This window comes from Uloborus diversus, chromosome 4 (genome assembly GCF_026930045.1).
Source record: "Uloborus diversus isolate 005 chromosome 4, Udiv.v.3.1, whole genome shotgun sequence".
In the NCBI taxonomy this organism is placed as follows: Eukaryota; Metazoa; Arthropoda; class Arachnida; order Araneae; family Uloboridae; genus Uloborus; species Uloborus diversus.
In genome coordinates this window covers 143015163-143035189 of record NC_072734.1, presented here as the reverse complement: position 1 = coordinate 143035189, position 20027 = coordinate 143015163, and the positions used below count along the sequence as shown (strand labels likewise).

Sequence of the window (20027 nt, the reverse complement as noted above, 5' to 3'; positions counted from 1 at the left end):
GCAACACAGAATGGCATTTCATCATTTGTGATGTCATCGGCAAGAAAAGTAAAGAATGAAAGTGCACAGATTTAAGCAATTTTTTTAAAATATTAAACTTAAACAAATTATATTTAAAAAAAAATGGTCAGATCCTATGTTTTTAAGCATGCTCTTTCAGAAAAAAATACTTTTAAAATTTTTAAACGACCCCACTCAGATTAGTATAAACTTTTAAATTACACGGATTACGTGCGATTAAGACAGATAAATAGACACTGGGTGTGTGAGCTTTAGGGTACCTTAGTCAAACATTTCTGAAAGTTTAGATGTGCAGCCATTTATTTTCAGTTATCTTCCAGCTATTTTAAATGTCAACAATCGTTCAAAAAAACTGGTATTAAATGTACTAATAACCTATTTATTTCTTGCGTCATGAGTTAGACGCTCGCGGCTAGATGTTTCACTGAATCATAGGTAAAATTTGTCCAAATGCTTATCTCTGCAAAAAAATAAGAAATCAGTTCGGAAAATGTACTAATTCTTTAAATTTTTAATACTACCAGAAATGTTGTTTTCAATAGTTTAATTTCATACATATTAACAACCTTCGGGATGCTGTGAAACGTGTCAGAATAGTCAAAATGACCGTAGATCAAATTTCGTTTGTTCCTTGTCATATACAAATGTCGTAAGCAGAACCAAAACGTATTTTTAAAAGTTGTGACGCGACTGGAAATTGAATTTTTTTTTTTAAATAGTAGTACGAATTCACAACATTAAAGTTTTGCCACATTTTCCTGTGCATCAGCTATTGTAATTGGCACAAGAAATAAGCGCTTAGTGTTTTTAACGATACAGCAAAACAGCTTTCATTTTAAGGTAAATAATATTATGAAGGAGCGTGGAAATTCTTCAGGGGGGTCGTAGAGGTGTTACTGTGAAGGTCGAAGATGTGGAAAATGTCAAAATTCACTTGCCAAAGATATCGGCGAAAGACCGAATATTTTCGGTGTGATCCCCGGTGGAAGTCGACATCATCTAATATTAGTCTTTTACTGTAACAGCGCTATTAAATGGAAAATAGTTATTTTATGTAACTTTGCCACTTTATACAGACTTTTTAATAGTCATTTTATGTGCAAGACAGAATATTGCATTAAAAAATTAACAATTAAAAACGGTAACAAATAATTTTTTTCATTACTTTTTGCTATGAAAATTGCCATCAGGTGTAGGGTATGAAATGCCTCAATTTCGTGAAGCAACCATGAAAGCTTTGTTTCTATTAGTATTCTATTTTTTAAGATACTTTCAGGCAAATGAAACTATTATTATTCTATTTTAAGATACCTTCAGGCAAATAAGACTATTATTATTATATTTTAAGATACTTTCAAGCAATTCATGTTATAACGTTCTACGTATAATTTTTATTGATATCTGTCCACGGTGTTTTGCACCGGATGACAGGTCACAGTGAAGAAGAGCTTTCTCTTAATAGTTGAATATGCATACTGGAACAGTTTACTCAATCAGCATGCAGTGAACAAACTGTCCAAAAATAAAGAGAAAAAAAATGGTATCGCAAAAGCCAAAATAAGGAAAGCAAATTTTTCAAACAAAACGCCAAATCGGTTGTTGGATTTCTGAAATGATTCGTGATGCTCCGATGTTCTCTCAAAAAGAAAGAAAAGAAAAAGAAAATGTGATTTTTTTTAGTTAGTTTATTTATATGTTGCATAATTTCAGTAGGTAAAAAACCATACTTTTTCCTTCCCTTCAAATTGAGCATTCAAAACTATAATTTTTATAGTACACAGTCAAAAACTGTTTGCTGGATTTAGTCAGCGTGCTGAAATGTGGGTTTTTTCCGTGTTGTTATGGTTTAAAATAAAATTCTTATTGTTTTCACTTTACAGTAGTTGATAGTCTTTGTTTTTATTTTTATATGCCTAAACTCCTCTGGTTCACGGGTCTCCACGAGCATACCCCTCTTAATCGGTGGCGGCGCCCATGTCCTCTGGTCCAGGGCCTCCGCGAGCATCTCCCTTCCCTCTGCGGTGGCTAGTGCCTCGGAGTCGAATTATTTATAAACGACCTTCTCGGCCTTACACGATCCTTTTTACGCGAAAACAGTTTCCAGCGCACAACATCTAGCATCCAGCATCAAGCCCCTGGCATTCATTTGAGTTTTGGCGCCTTGAATTCAAATTATGGTTTAGATAAAAGTTATTAGTTGAAGCGAGAAACCCAACGAATAGGGTCCTGTCGCAATTTGAAATTGCGAAAGCCATAATTTGAATCCAAAATCTCCAAATTCAAATTTTTTTAAATTATGTTTTATTTTTTTATTGTTTCATGCAAAAAAAATTATAGCGACTCAAAGACTTTTCTTCTATTTTTTTAAAAAATCACATTTGCAATTAATTCTTTTTTGTAGGAAAGTAACTCATCTTAAAACGAAAATGCTGCCATTCTCAGCTCTAGCATTTAACTTTTCACCCACTACCATTGCACTCGTTGCTGTTTTCGCTGTACTGGTTACAGTATTCTTCAGAGCAAAAGACAAAGGAGTACCACCAGGTCCAACGGGATTACCTTATTTAGGATATTGGCCTTTCCTGAACAGCAAAACATCTTACTTGCAGTTACAGGAATTGAGCAAACAGTATGGTGACGTATTCAGCTTCAGATCTATTGGTCACTTAATTGTCAATTTAGGATCAGTGCGAGCCCTTAAAGAATTTCAAGTGCTCAAATCTGATTGCTTCGCTACAAGACCAGATAGTTTTGTGTTGATGGAGCATGTATTTGGAGGAGGTAAGCCCTAATAAATGCTAAATCTTTAGAGAAAATAATGAATAATTATCATACTAATCTGATTGAAACAAGTGCTAATTAACTGAAATAATTGTTTGTATTGATGTTTTTTGAACACCTAAATTTGATATTTGATGTCTCATTATTTATGTTTCTCAAATCCCTTACGTATTCATTTAGTGATTTAGAAGAATTAATGCTATTGCTTAACATGCTATTTCTTCTCTTTTTTGTTTTTACATTCATAATACGTACATATGGTTTTTTTTTTTTTTTTTTTTTTTTCCCATTCTTACATCTTACTGCTATTTTAACGATGATAATCAACATTGGTTCGATACAGCTCATAAGAAACCTTCATCTCCAACAGTCTTACATTGTAACATAATTTGTGATCAATTTAAAGCTGCTCGTGCAAATCAGATAAACGACTTCCAATAATGCAAAACGCATTTCTCATGTCTTCGTAGGAAACACCTTTGCCTAGGGCATTTTCCTCAGCTATGCAAAAGTGCTTATAGTTTTACATTTTATAGCTTTAAAACAGCAGATTCAATCCACGAATTACAGACATATACAGCAATTTTTTAAAGCAGACTTATTTGAATTAAAATAAAGCAAAAAGTAATTAATGGGGATGATGGGGATGACATAATAATAATAATAATAATAATAATAATAATAATAATAATAATAATAATAATAATAATAATAATAATAATCATAATAATAATAATAATAATAAAACGATGACAACAACAATAATAATAATAATACAATAATAATAATTATAATAAAACGATGACAACAACAACAACAATAATAATAATTACGGGACGCGGGAGCGTCCCGCCCCGCCAAGGAAACCAAACGTCAGCAGCCAACAGAAGCAAATCCACCGCCAAAGACGAAAGAAAATAAAAGCGACCAAGAACAAGATTACACGACAGAACAAGTTGGGGTTTTTTGGGTTTTTCACCCCTCTGTATCTCAGCCCCATGAAGGCCCCCGGAGTTGATTTTTGGTACACTCAATCTCTAGTGGCCCATGACGCCGTAAACCAAAATACAATCCCCTGGACCATCAGGGGGAGGAGGTATTAAAGGTATAAAATCCCTGTTCAAAAAAGTTTTCGCTTTCTTTGACAGGGCTACAGCCCAGACGAAAAAAGGAATCAAGCTGAAATTTCGCACACACATTCCTTGTGCCCTACTGATGTGCCTTTTGTGCCATTTGACCCCCTCTCCTTCCCCCCTCGTTTTTACCCCCCAAATTCTACCTTCCCGGGGTTCTATCACAGCCCCCCGAAGGTCTACGGTAATGATTTTCTGTATACATATTCTTGGGGGGCCATTGAGTACATATACAAAAATTTAACCCCCAGGGACATCATGGGCCGGAGTAATGAAAGTTTGAAAACCACTAATTTTCCCTAAATTTTTATGTACTTACTCTCAGCTCATAGGGTTTGTTTATCTCGGACTGCAATTGCAAGGTTAGAACAGATCTAACAGTTATTCCAAAGTTGTCTTAGGAAATGAAATTCAATCAAGACTAAAACATATCCAACAGTTGCAACTATAGACGTTAAATCACGGATATCACAAATTTGCCACAGCGACTGCGCATGCGCGCAGACTTGGCTCATTGGGCTTTATGTTTTCAGATTCTATGTTGTTTGTTTATACTTAAGCAGAGAAACAAATTAATGAATGAGATTAAAATGCTGCCCCCCCCCCCCGCAAAGTTTTGCCGATACGAAATTTCCTTCCCTCTGTTTTTCAATTTTGATATATTTATGGAGGGAAGAAATGTTAAATGTCGGGGTGAAACTGGGGTTAAACCATTACAATATTTTACGTGACAAATTATATGAAACTGTACGCATATGAATACGGCACATATAACTTTTTAATTGAAAGCGAAAAATAGCACTTTTTTATTGGTTTGCTTACTTTCTAAATTAATGGATTTTTCACAAACAACACATAATGAATTGAAAATATATGAAATACGTGTGTGGAAAGCCGTGCTTTGCAGTAATTTGTTAGCTGAAAGTTTTTGCAATTAACTTAAGTAAGACTTTTAATGAGCTTAGTCCGCGCGCAACATGCGCATTCGCTATGGCAAATTTGGGATATCCGCGATTTGACATCGAGTAAAGTTGTATAGATCTTATGACACATTCAAATTTAAAATATTTAATGATGTAGTTTTTTTTTTTTTTTTTTGCTTGGTGATAACATGCGTTATTTCGTTTTTTAAATGAACTTTTAAACAAAACTAGGTATTACACAAGACAAAGACTTCTATCAAGAAAAAGATAAATCACCAAACAAGCAAAATTATCCCATAAAACGTAAAATAATCCACGACTTAAGAAAAAATGTAATTAAACAAAAAGTGAAAAGCTAGATTAAAATAGCCCTCACGCTGTAAAACATTTAAAGAAATCTTCATGAAAATGTTGAATAATCTGTCAAATAAAGAAACTGTAATAGAATTTATTGCGAAGTTGTAAAATACTCGAAAAATATAATTTAAAATATAGTATTTTATTATCCAAGAAGTTTTCTTTGGAACAGAGAGGATACAAGGATTGCAATAAAATTTCAACCTCCCAATTCTCGCAAAATGAACAAAGAATCTTAATAGTCAGAAAATAACTTGACGTAAAATTAGGCTAGCCATTATTGTTCCTTAAAAACACAAAACAGCGTTGTTTCAATTGAAAAATTTCTGACTTGAAGTTCTCAATTCTAAAAATACAGACAAAGTAATAATATCAATGCAAAAAGATGTGATATCTTATCAAAAACAACCCTGTTGTAAAAATTTCCCCGCCAAGAAAACCTTTAACTTTTCCGCTCAAAAAAGAAAACCTGCATCCTAAATCCAAAAACCCTTAGCCATAAAAAGTTATGATATCTAGTTTGCCCGCCAAGTATCTGCCAAACTATCATCCTCCCTCTTCTCCTTTTTCATCACAGCTACTTCCATTAGAACCTCCTCCCACCTTCAACTCCTCAGAAATATGGATAGATCTTTTAAATTGTTTATCTTGTTTGGCGGGAAGCCTTTCAAAGTGAAGTGGTTGCTTGGTGAGCAAAAAGTTTCCCGTCAAACAAGATAAACAATTTAAAAGATCTATCCATATTTCTGAGGAGTTGAAGGTGGGAGGAGGTTCTAATGGAAGTAACTGTGATGAAAAAGGAGAAGAGGGAGGATGATAGTTTGGCAGATACTTGGCGGGCAAACTAGGTATCATAACTTTTTATGGCTGAGGGTTTTTGGATTTACACTGTAACAAATTTCGGAAACGTTTCCGGATATATCGGAAACGTTTCCGAAATAGTAGGAATCCTTCATCCAATAGCGAACTACTCAATATTCAGAAAGCTTTTTGTTATTTCAAAAAATCTAGAAGCAGAAGTGATGACGCAACGCTTCGAAACCTATTTCATCCTTCCAACACAGGCGCCAATGAGTCGGAAATAACGAGAACTTCTTTTTTTCTTATCTATGGTTGCTGCAGTAAGCAACTGTTGAGCATTGGATTGCTTGTTATTTCATGTCTAGAGAGTAGTAAAATGTGTCGAAACTAATTTTACGCCTTTGCATTTTGGACTGCCCTTGATTTTTTAGACGATGTACGCAGCTATTAAGTTAGTTAATAACCATTTGCTTCTTTACAATTTCAATGCGACCATAATTAGATATATATTGTGTGTTCAAGCGTGAATAGTTTCAACACCCGTGTTTATACTTAATGAAACGAAACCCTTTGGATTACTTATTCAGTTGTAATGGAGGTACTTAGATTTTCTTCCGCTCATGTTCACTTGTAAGTATTAATGAATATTTTAAAACATGTTGTTATATACATTTATATTTTTGTTGATTTGCATTTGATGAGGCTCCAATTGTAACTGTTTTTGGGTTTATCGAATTAATTTAAAGTTATCCTACCTACCTATGTGCGCGGTGTACTATTTGTTGTAACCAACTGAAACTGATTAATTACGCAAAAGAAATAAGATTTATATTTGAGAAGCAATCACAGAAAAGTTATTCCGAAATACTTGGATGTACATACATTTTGGTTCAAAAAGAAAAAAAAATCAATTGTTTAATTCATTAGAAATACGGTAATGCAAATATTTTCTAGTATTGTAATATGCTTCACAAAAAATGTGCCGGTATAATTTATCTTTTTTATTATAATTTATTCATTCATTAAAAAATATTTATACCATTAGAAAATGACCATGTTATCTATTAGTAAGAACATAGTTATGAAATTAATTCATCTGCTTATTCATTTTGTTAAATGTGGTTAACAATAAAAAAATTCCTTGACATTAGTTCCGAAAATAACATTTCCTTCGTGGATATACTAGTTTAATGTAGGACAGTCAGGAGGAATGAGTCAGTGGCAAAAATGGAACAGCTGCATTTACATGCCGAAATAAAAACTAATATTATTTCATGTCATCGTTTTAAAAGTGATCAGTTTTTAAATACTATGTTATTAATATGCAATGCACATATGGTGAGAAGACGAGGGGCGTTCACCACGCAGACTGTGCCATTGACATTTTCAAGGGGTTGCTTTTTTTTACGGGGGGGGGGGGCACTTTATATCATTTTATGGGTGCACCATCACTCTTATGGTGGGGGGGGGGGACTCTCATATATATGAAATTTAATAATCATGTAATAGAGTTCAATGTTTTAATAAATAAAATATATAATGCATTTTGCGCACACTCAAAAATAAAATCAGTAACCTATTTTGATTAAGTATCTATATTTGTGATAAACTGGAAAAGGGTAAGAACAGAAGAATAAACCCGAATGGTTCCAGCAGGGGGACTTTGGTGTCATATTTAAATTCATCAATTTCTCTGTTGGTACTTTTCGGTACACTTTGTTCGTCAAAGAAATTGACTTGACGTGAACGAATTTCGGAACGCTAAGTGTAGGTAAGTTCTGTCAAATTTTATCCGAAAATAAAAGCTATCAAGTTTGATACAAGATATGTTTTTAAGTTCTGCATTAAAAATACAATATGTTGATAATTTTGTCTTGAAAATATTGAGAGAAAAACTGAAGTTTAATATTGTTTAACAAACAATCCCACTTTTGAGAAAGTACTTCCCTTCCCTCCCCCGTTATTTTGTGATTATGAATGAAACTACTATATTATTTCATAAATTTTCAAAAATTTATAACTGTGCATATGTTATGCTGTTAACCATGCTATTTGTCATTAGAAATTCAGAAAAAAAAAATCCACGAATGATTCTAAAATTGCTTGTTTCATTGCTCTTAGATATGAAAGAATTGAAACTGATATGGCATGCAATACTATAGTAAAGAATTATTTTTTAGAAAAAATCACGGAAAAAGGATTCCGAAATTCTCAGAAACGTTTTTGAAAATTGTTTGGAGAATTCCGAAATACTCGGAAACGTTTTCGAAACTTTCGTGAACCACAGCTGCACAGAATACTCAGAAACATTTCTGGAAATTACGGAAAGAGGATTCCGAAATACTCAGAAACGTTTCTGAAAATTATAGAAAGAGGATTCCAGAATACTCAGAAACATTTCTGGAAATTATAGAAAGAGGATTCCGAAATACTCAGACACGTTTCTGGACATTACAGAAAGAGGATTCCGAAATACTCAGACACGTTTCCGGACATTACAGAAAGAGAATTCCGAAATACTCAGAAACGTTTTTGAAAATTTCATGAACCGCAGCTGCACGATATACTCAGAAACGTTTCCGAATTTTTTTTACAGTGTAGGATGCAGGTTTTCTTTTTTGTGCGGAAAAGTTAAAGGTTTTCTTGGCGGGGAAATTTTTATAACAGGGTTGTTTTTGATGAGATAATACACTGTAAAAAAAATCGGGAAACGTTTCTGAATATATCGTGCAGCTGTGGTTCATGAAAGTTTCAAAAACGTTTCTGAGTATTTCGGAATCCTCTTTCTGTAATGTCCAGAAACGTGTCTGAGTATTTCGGAATCCTCTTTCTGTAATTTTCAGAATCGTTTCTGAGTATTTCGGAATCCTCTTTCCGTAATGTCCAGAAATGTGTCTGAGTATTTCGGAATTCTCTTTCTGTAATTTTCAGAAACGTTTCTGAGTATTTCGGAATCCTCTTTCCGTAATTTCCAGAAATGTTTCTGAGTGTTCTGTGCAGCTGTGGTTCATGAAAGTTTCAAAAACGTTTCCGAGTATTTCGGAATTCTCCAAACAATTTTCAAAAACGTTTCCGAGAATTTCGGAATCCTTTTTCCGTGATTTTTTCTAAAATATAATTCTTTATTATAGTATTGCATACCATATCAGTTTCAATTCTTTCATATCTAAGAGCAATAATACAAGCAATTTTAGAATCATTCGTGGTTTTTTTTTTTTTTTTTTTTTTTTTGAATTTCTAATGACAAATAGCATGGTTAACAGCATAACATATGCACAGTTATAAATTTTTGAAAAATTATGAAATAATCTAGTAGTTTCATTCCTAATCACAAAATCGTCGGGGAATCGGAGGGGGGGGGGTACCTTCTGAAAAGTGGGGATTGTTTGTTAAACAATCCTAAACTTCAGTTTTTCTCTCAATATTTTCAAGACAAAACTATCAACATATTGTATTTTTAATGCAGAACTTAAAAACATATCTTGTATCAAACTTGATAGCTTTTATATTCGGATAAAAGTTGACAGGACTTACCTACCCTTCGCGTTCCGGAATTCGTTCACCTAAAGTCAATTTCTCTGACGAACAAAGTGTACCGAAAAGTACCAACAGAGAAATTGATGAATGACACCAAGTTCCCCTGCTGGAACCATTCGGGTTGATTTTTCTGTTCTTGCCCTTTTCCAGCTCATCACAAATATAAATACTTTTTCAAAATAGGTTACTGATTTTATTTTTACAGTGTGCGCAAAATGCAATATATATTTTATTTATTAAAGCATTGAACTCTATTACATGATTATTCCATTTCATATATACGAGAATCCCCCCCCCCCCATAAGAGTGATGGTGCACCCATAAAATGCTATAAAGCGCCCCCCCCCCTTAAAAAAGCAACCCCCTGAAAATGTCAATGGCACAGTCTGCGCGGTGAACGCCCCTCGTCTTCTCCCCATATGTGCATTGTATATTAATAACATAGTTTTTTAAAAAATGATCACTTTTAAAACAATGACATGAAATAATATTACTTTTTATTTTGGCATGTAAATGCAGCTGTTCCATTTTTGCCACTGACTCATTTCTCCTGACTGTCCTACATTAAACTAGTATGCATGCAGTAGGTACTGTCCTGAGGAAGACAAATTATAGGGACTTGTTTCTTAATTTAGCCGAGGTAAAAAACCCCTACTTTTAATTTTAGGTTTAAGCTCTTGTTTATTGCATATAGTTTAGCATATGGTGCGTTTGGCCCAATGTAATGCATATATTAGAGCTTAAACACTCTCCATTTAGTAAGTAGTTTAATATCTTTTGGTCTTTTGACCCTATTTATCGAATCTTTCACGGTTGATGAGCTCCGAATTCAACCTTTCAACTTTATTCTAATAACTGCTACTTTTAATTTTCTTTTTCTCATTGCTATTCATTGCTTGTGTATTTCATATATATGCAAAAATATAGTATTGAGAAATAATTCTTGTTTGTTATATTTGCAGCTTCTTTCCCTTAAGGGCAGGTACATTGCAACTGAAATAAATCGTACTAATGAAGCTCTGCTGAGATAAATAATATTTCATGTATAATATAAATTATAAATCAAAGTATCATATACATTATAAATCAAAGTATCATATAAATTATAAGTCAAATACTTTGATATGGTGTGAAAATACAAAATTATTTATTTTATTAAATCTTTTTTTTTTTTTTTTTTTTTTTTTTTTTTTTTTTAAATAAAATTGAGGCTCGTAAAACGAAAAAAATGAAGACACTTTTAAATACATATATGAATCTATTTGTTAAGGAAATTAATACACATTTAACTAATTTAAAGCGTTTCGCTAATGCAAATATTTAAAGAGATATCGTCATTTAGATAATACTGAAGCACTATGTTCCTAATTACAAGAGACAGTTTTTTTTTCTTTTTTTACTTCATACAATCTAGCTACACTGTTTACAAGAGAATGAAAGCATGCAACCTTAAAGACGAACTATCAAACCTGACAATTTGCATATTATAACATTTAATTCATAATGCTTGATACATAAATGTTCAGCCAAGTATTAACTGAGATTGATACATAAAAACAAAGTACAGAATGACACTTATTTAAAGTATTTTATAATCTTCAAGTCATAAATTTTACAGAATAAAACTAGACGCACTTGCACTTAAAATATGTGTTCTATGTAATGTAAAATATTTTCAAATTGTAATAGTTCACAACGAAAAAATGATACTGAGGAAAATAGTTTTTTTTAACGAGATTTATATGAACTAAATCACTTTAAAGTAATGGAGTTGCAAAGCGACTTACCTATTCGTTGGTGGTGGTCTTTTGCAGGCTTTGGTCACCAAAAAGGTGATTTTTATGACAGAATAAAATTCTGCCTACAAAAATTACCCATTTGGTAGAAAGAAGAAAAGTATCCAAGAAAAAAGTAAATTACCTACACAAGTTATGCGACGAAACGAATTTACATGGCGTCCTCTCGGCAGTTATTTGGTTTTTAATTTCACTTTGTACTCCTTCCGCGAGCATGCGTCGAGAAGTTGCACTTCGTACCTAAAAATAAGTGACATAGCTTCAAATTCAATCTCATGACGATACATTAGCAAGAAAATATAAGACTTTAAAATTATCTTCAGTGAATTCATGCGAGGAACAAAACTTCTACTAATGGCCTTGATGAGTGTTACTTCGCACATGAGTCATCACTTCCTCTTGCTTTTCTTGAGAGAAGAACAACTTAATGCTTTAGATCAGAAAAATGCATTTGACAGGAGGATTTTGTTTATTCCAAAGAATTTTTCTCTGAGACAAAAAAAAAATTACCGATTTTTTTTCTTGCGCAATAAGATTCTTGGTTTTCATTGCGTGCTTTCACGAGTTTCAGTTTGGATTTGGTGCTGGACTATAAAATTGCCGTGTGAGCTGCGCAGGCGTCGACTCTTACTTTCTTGTTAAACGGGAAAGGTATTTGATAAGAGCAGAAAACTGCTGAGGGCGTACGAATCTGTTTATTACGGAAAGCTTTTTTGTATATTCAGAGAGCTTTCCGAGATTTTTTACAGTGTACTTATGACTTCACCTTACTCCAATAAACCTTAAAAAATACATTCTGCGCCGGTAGAAATGAAAAATGTGATCCGACTCGGTGACATTATAACATGCATTCTATAGATACATGCTAGATATACATATTGCATCGATAATGATGTTATTAAATCGGTATCTTATATCGATAAAGTTGGACGGTATCGATTTCAATTTGATTTCGAGTTCATTTAGCAGTCCTTTTAGGCACTTCCAAAGCAGTGGAGGAACAAGATTTTTTTTAACAGCAATAAAGTCATTTTTTTATAAAAGTTTTAAAAAAAAACTAACACTTAATTTACAAGTGTTCCAATTAAAAGAATAATAAGCATTTCCATTCACTGTTCTAGGAATCGTTTCTTTGAATGGTGAGGAGTGGAAAATTATGAGACGGTTCTTCCTTCAGGCGTTTAAAGATTGTGGCACAACTTCCAGCGAAGCTTATCACGAATGTCTCAATGCCACCTACGAGGATCTTGCTACTTCCCAGGGAAATCCCGTAGACATGACAAACATCATGCTTGACAGGTGTTCCAAAATTATGCGTGACACAGTCTTTGGACATGAAGGAGTCACCGATGATGAAATAAGGGATCTGAATGAAGCTTATGGCAAAATTTTGGAGACATTATCGTCCACCAAACTTTTCCTCTTCGGAAAAGTAGCAAAGTGAGCAATAGAGTTATCTATAGTTATTAAGTGAGTAATAGATAGGAATGAGGCTTATGTCAAGGGTTTGGAGTCATTATAGTCAATAGTTATGCTTATTATAGTTATGCTCGAAGAGCTAGAAGTGTTGTCAGTATTAATGAGGGAAGAGCTAGGCTCTAGCTTTTCCCTCATAAATACTGACAACACTTCGGCACTTGCTTCAGTTGCTAAGAAATCACTTCCCTAGAAGCTTCGTCCACATTGCCACTGAAAATTACCGCCGCATATACGGTCAAAACGTTTGGAATTACTGCACCCAGACCCCGACACAACAGCCCAGAATCTTTTACTATTATTTTATATTCATTTACTTATTTGTTTTTGCTTATTTATTTATTTAAAATTATTTTCAGGAAACTATTCTTTCCCTTTCTTGGTGGATATAATCAATCTAAAATTTATCGACAGAAAATGCTGGATGTTCTGCACAAAAATATTGCCCAACACGAATTTCGATATGATGAAAACAATATCAGGGACCTTATCGACATGTACATTAAAGAACGGAAAACGAGAATTCAAAAGAGAGATCCTATAGCAAAGCATTTTACAAGTAAGGACTAAAATATTCAATCCCTATTAACAGACAAGTTTCGACGAGTAAGTTACCGCCCTAAAGCCAGGGCTAAAGCAGAACGGCGTGAAAAATGCTAACTGCCCGTTTGCGTATAAATAACCTTTACTCGGCTAGAGACCTCGTAGTAATTTTGAGACTATTGATTGACCAACCGATGTAAATGCATCGGCCAAGTTTTTTTCACATTAATGGCGTATGAACAGATTTCGTTCTTCAAAAATTCTGAATTCAGGCTTGAAGTTCTGAATTAGTTCCCCCTTCGAATAATGTCTAGAAAATCTTGCTTCGTTATAAAGCAATGATAAAAGCATGCAAAACAAGCTATAAAGGAAGTAGATGACGTATTTGTGGGATAGCCAATCAGCAGTCTCCAAATTTTACATGTTCTCTAGCAACGTAAAGGTTGTTTATATGCTGCCCGGTTATGTTATCCACAAACTGCAGATTTACCATTGAAAGAAACTGCAGTCTGTGGATGTCATAACCGGCCAGTCGGTGTTTTCCATGTAGACAAGTAAAACTTGTGTACTAAATCATTATTATTTTTAAACATTACATAGTGTATATCATAAGCAAACAAAAATATTTCAAAGTTATGTAAGCATAAAACACGATCGATACATCAGTACCACTGAAAGAGTAATAAGAATTTTGAATATTAAAGTATTTTTAGTAGTGATTAACTTCAGTACAAGCAGAAGCATGTGGGCTTAATATACTATGAATAATTTTGTTTCATTCCTTATTTTACTTAGGCGATAAGTGAAATAACGCTTTATAGTACTAAGGATATTTTTAAAATACATTACTCTTATTTTGAAGGTATACTATGTACAGATTATTATGCTTAACAAAAATATTTAGACTAATATGGTAGCTGAATATTAGTATTTTTGGTGCTTCATACATTTAGCGACACAAATATATTGTGTCTTCAACGACCATTAGTGCTTATTACGCCTTGCCTTATTTTCCTCAGAATAAATGAAGGGCAATATTTTCACTATTTGGGAAAGGTGGAGTAAGATGACGTATCTAAGCTTCAAAAAACGTTGTAAAAGTATACTTTTCAAGAGACTATGATCGAAACTAAATTTTCGACTCCACGTTTGGTAGTTAAGCATTAGTGTAGAACGTGACGTAGGGAAAGGAGCCGAAAGTCCCTAGTGTCGCACGGTTGCATGTGGTCACTATCAGGACATGTGCATTACAGTTAGGACATCGTAAAATCAGGTTCAAATGTTTAAACAACGTGTTACAAAGATGCAGACAAATGTTTTACTGCTAAATAAATGCTTTAAAGTTGTTAAAAAAACAAATATATAGGTTATGTGATAGTTTTGAGTTTTTTTTTATAGATGATGTTTTAGCTTGTACTCTGTTACAACTTGTTGGAGATGGTATCCTCAGCGTAGCAGCGTATGTTAACATCTTTCTCCAAGGTCTCGTTGAATACCCAGAAGAACAGGAAAAGGTTCACGAAGAAATCATCGATGTCATTGGACCCGATCGACAACCAACGATGGACGACAAAAATAAACTACCTTATACCAACGCCTTCATGAATGAAGTTATAAGAAAATCAGATTTTACCCCTATGTTGCCGAGCGTTGAATGTACAAGTGAGTAAATGCATTTCATGTTTAAAACATTTTATAGCTTAGTGACAAAAAAGTTCATACGATTATTTTTTTAGAAAAATTTTTGCTCCAACACACACACGATGGAGTAAAATTTGTGGGTTTGTGATACAGTCTAAAAAAAAGAGAAACTAAAAAAAATGTTGCCTTCATTCGACCGGTTTTTAAAGTTTATTTCTATCTTAAGGTTCTGCCTTGCGTATGAATGACAAAAATAACTTAACTAATTTACCATGTGTATGTATTCGTTTCAGCAACTGATTGCAGCTCATTTCAATCTCTTTGCTAATTGTCTTATAAAAAGTAATGTAGATTTAAATTAGGATGCAATTGGATTTTTTTCTTTTCAAAAAGAAAGAAAGACAAACACTGAATTTTAAAACGATATCAAATCAGTTGTCTCAAAACAAATATTATCTGATTTCCTTCTAAAAGATTCAAAAATGTTGAAACAATTTGTGAACATTTACAACTATTCATTTCTACAGCCATTATATATTTTTACAGCTGAAACGACTATCCGAGGACATAGAATCCCGAAAGGAGCTGTCACTTTACCAAATTATTGGGCTGCTAACCACGATCCAGAAACTTATGATGAGCCGGATGCTTTCAATCCCTCCAGATTTCTAGCAACTCCAAATAAACCAAGAGCAGAGCTTCCTGTTTTGTTTGGTGTTGGTAAGTCTACCCTTTGAACTGTTTCTTTAAAAATATTACGTCCGTTTCAGTTAATAACAAAAGAGATACAATGTCATTACCTTACGCTAACTATTCATTCATAATTTAGTTTACTTAAAATGACATTTTTCAAAGCTCATTAATATTACCAACAAAGAGTAGGTTAACAAAAAAGTCGAAATGCGAAATTAGTGCGAATAAAGCAACTGCATAGAAGCAGCTACAATTTGTTTATGGAACAGTTGCAAAGGTGTTAGAGAATTCTGATTTCTGCTCAATTGGTGTCACTTATTTTTCATGCACCTAGATCCCGCATCCTTTGAGACAAACCGGGTAAATCTCGGAAATGGACAAAAAAGTTACGAATGAAATTTTCTGATGATTTAGAGATTGGCAATTTTTTTTATCCATAATTGAAGATATGATGTCATTGACAAACTAAACCAAATATAGGGAAAAAACAAACAAACAATTACGGACAAATAACGAAGATGCCGTCCAATGAATTTCTTATTTACTTAGGGTCTTTGGAATTGTTATAAATCGTATTTTAGACAATGTAATCACCATCTGAAAAACTACAGATGATCAAATCTGAAGTGTATAGAGAAGTCAAAATATTAGCTTTTATAAGCAAAATAGATAAGCAAATCATTGTGGGGTCGAAAGTAGGTCATCAAATCAACGTCTCCCAGTTGAGTAGAAAATGCAATATTGCACGAACCAATTAACTATATTAAAATAACTTTATTGACAAGACAAATTGCATCCTATTAGCTATATTGATGAGAAAAATAATGGAAAATAAATAACTTTTAAGTCACCGGGGGGGGGGGGTCGCGGGATGTTCTGTAGAGTTTGACTTGGCGTGTTTGTTACCTTGCCAGCAAAAGGATTAATAGAAACGATGGTCAATTTTGTGATGGTGAGCCTACGGTTAGTTGGCTTAAAGCTTAGTTAGCGTATGTGTCCTGCTGCCGTGGAGCTGGGCGTTGTCGTCCAGTTGGGGCAAGCCTAACCTAGCAGCAGCGTAATGCTGTGATCAAACCTGCGTAGCCTTCACAATGCTGCCAGACTAGGTTTACCCCAACTATAACTACTGGAGACTGCATATAAAATTGTGAAATACTGGGAAATTTCACTCTGATTAAAAGCATTAGAAAACATCTTTTTTTAATTAGTAAATATTATAATTTTTTCTAATTAATAATTCCTGTCCTAAATTAGAAAACTAATTTTCCAATTTATAATTTAGAACAAGAAGGACTCTTCAACGTTTGGCTGACTGGTGAGGTTTTTCTTCTTTTTTCGTAATCCGTAGATTATATTGATACGCTACTGATGGTGCTTTTTCGAAGAGTGGTTTACTGTGATACCATGTATTATGATATGATATTTCGGATAGAGTGGCAGCAATCTTCTTTTAGGAATAACGGTGGGGTATGGGGCTAGTTCATGTTGTTAGGTATGGGATCATTTGGCATAGACGTGGCTAATTTAATGAAGCGCAGAATTTAGTTTTCCTGAAGATTTAACTATTTGATCAGGTATACAGCGGCTATAAATTTAAACAGGCAGTATTTTGTTCAATATTTTTTTTTATTTTGTATTCATTTGGTTCAGTAGCATTATTTTTCGCTCGGCATAGCTCAGTTTTTCAAGGATTTATTCTTTGAAATTAAAGTAACTTCTAACTCATTAAAAAAAAGTGTTTTTAGTTGAAAATTTCTGTTTTTTTTTTTTTTTTTTTTTTTTTTTTTAAGTATTCCTATCCATTATCACGTTAAGCGAACTCAATCATTGGGTAGGTATGCTTACCAACCCTGCAAGCGGAATTAATTAGCACAATTGCAAGATTTTTAAGAAGTGTTTTTTGGATTCCTTAAACATGAGTTTATTTAAAGGATACTCTACATGATTTTGCAATCGAAAAGTTAAATAATCCTCCGCATTTGCCAGAATCTTTCGATATGTTGCCTATAAAATGGAAAAAAACTATGCAGAAGTCTCTCTAACTCATTTTCATTTTCAAAATTCATTGTAGTACTTATACTTCATAATTTAGCGAGAGACGCTATTTTTCCAAAGCAAAAAATAGCCTTTTATTGCTCTCATTTTTCGATTCCAGAGGGTCATTTTTAGAATGATTTAATGTCATCATGTCAAAAGTCTTTATATCAACTTTCGATCACTCTAAAATAGCAAAACATATTTTCAGCGAAAACGGTAGTATTTGAAACAGTTAAACATTGTTAAATGTATTAGAAAATGCGGCTTAAAACCTTTAAAATAAATCTTGCGTTTCAGAGAAACAATGTGGAACATGTATAAATGTTTTAGTGTCACTGAGCTAATTAGATTATCATCATATATATTTCATATTTTTTGCAGGGAAAAGAGCTTGCATTGGAGAAACATTTACAACCACTCAAGCGTTCCTTTTCCTCACAAGTATCGCCCAGAAATTCAAGCTATCTAAACCAAGCGAACCAGCTGACAACGACTCCGTCTCTTTAACACCTGGGCACACTTACATACTCGTCAATTCAAGAAAAGAGGGATGTGAAATAGATCTTTCCTAAGAAATAACTGAGTCTGTGAGATGCGAAACGCCTCTTTGATAAGAAGTAACTAAGTGTTTGTGAGATGTGAAATAATTCTTTCCCAAGAGGTAACTGAGTATTTGTGAGAAGTGAAATACCTCTTTCACCAGAAGTAATTTTGAGATGCAAAATAGCTCTTTCCCACGAAGTAACTGAGTGTGCGTGAGATGTGAAATAGCCCTTTTTCATGAAGTAACTGACTGCGATGTGAAATAGCCCTTTTCCACGAAATAACTGAGTGCGATGTGAAATAGCCCTTTTCCATGAAGTAACTGAATGCGATGTGAAATAGCTCTTTCCCACAAAATAACTGAGCGTGCGTGAGATGTGAAATTCCTCTTTCCCAAGAAGTAACTGAGTGTCCGTGTTTCTGAATTTCGCAAGAAGCAGTCTTTTGAAGTGCATACATCTGTTTTAGCATTATGCGTGGATTACTGTGCAGGCCAAATTATTAGACTAAAGAGGTGTTTTTTTTTGTACACTATTTGTACTAAAATACTATTTACTGTACACTAACTATTACCTTATTTTAGCATAATTTAATGTTTGCAGGTGGCAGCACTGTCTGCTTTGTTTATGTTCTTTGTTTATCTTCCTACCAGGAACATAACCTCAATCAGCTTAAACAGTTCACTAGTTTTTTTTTATAAGCGTGTTCTGTTATATTTAAAGTTAGTTTTAGGTAATTAGTGAGCATGTGTATGTGAGTATATATAATAGTGAGTATAAACAATTTTTTACCTCATTTTTTAAAAGCTGTTAAGAAATGGTGGAAACCTTGTGAAAAGTATGCCAAAAAGACTTAAAATGCTCATCAAGAACAAGGGAATGCATACTAAATATAAGATAATTATTTCACTGTTCGTTAATATGACTATAGTTATGTAATCAATAAAGAATTTGCTTTTAAAAAAGTCTTAGTCTAATAATTTGACCGGCACTGTAGTTTAAGTGCCGAAAACTGAACTTTGTGTCTTTATCAATCGCTGGAAGAAAGACCCAGAAACAAGCCCTAAAACTCTTAGCAATAATCATTCGGAATTTTAAAGCCTCTCAGTTCCCAAAGCAATCAATATTATGAAGGAAGAAATTAAGAATACAAACTATAAACTGCTTTTAAAGATGAATTACAAAAAGATTCAAAAAGTAAAGTTGCTCTTTTGAAGTCTAAATAGATTATTTTTTATCATTGTGCTTTGCCTTGAATATTAAAGATTCATGTATCATGAACAAATTCCAATCGCTCAGATAGCATTTAAAAGTTAGATATAATTGTTTGCTGATTATAAATTGTAATGTTCCTAGCAGGAGACTCGATATAAAGAGACCGATGCACCCACCAATTTTTTCTTTTTATTTCTTTCTTTTTGTGGTTGTCTTATTTTACACAAGAGTAGCAAGAGGGGGATTGATTCGTAACGCATATACATACATACATGGACATACACACAAATCTATGTAAATGTATAACTATGATGTATCAATAAAGATTTTCAATTGCTTCTCTAATTTCTGTATACTTTAATATCTTTAATTGAACTTTCTACAAAAGATAGTTCCTGCATTGTCATTGGTATAGTGAATGTCAATTGTTCTTTCAATTCTGGACTTTTAGACGCTACAAAGAAATATTGTTTATTATCAGACATAATAACTGGCATCATTTAGCCGTGGCACGTAAAGAGCAGTAATTAT

At 33.3% G+C, this 20027-nt stretch overlaps 1 protein-coding gene across 1 annotated transcript; it reads left to right on the top strand.

Moving 5' to 3' along the window:
• The first annotated feature begins 13320 nt into the window (after positions 1–13320).
• On the top strand, positions 13321–19821 carry LOC129220885 (cytochrome P450 1A1-like). The gene is made up of 5 exons (XM_054855319.1): positions 13321–13384; positions 14767–15030; positions 15556–15729; positions 16985–17017; positions 18121–19821. Exons 1-5 carry the CDS (start codon positions 13321–13323, stop codon positions 18309–18311), a joined length of 726 nt encoding a protein of 241 aa, XP_054711294.1. The 3' UTR covers positions 18312–19821.
• The last annotated feature ends 206 nt before the right edge of the window (positions 19822–20027 follow it).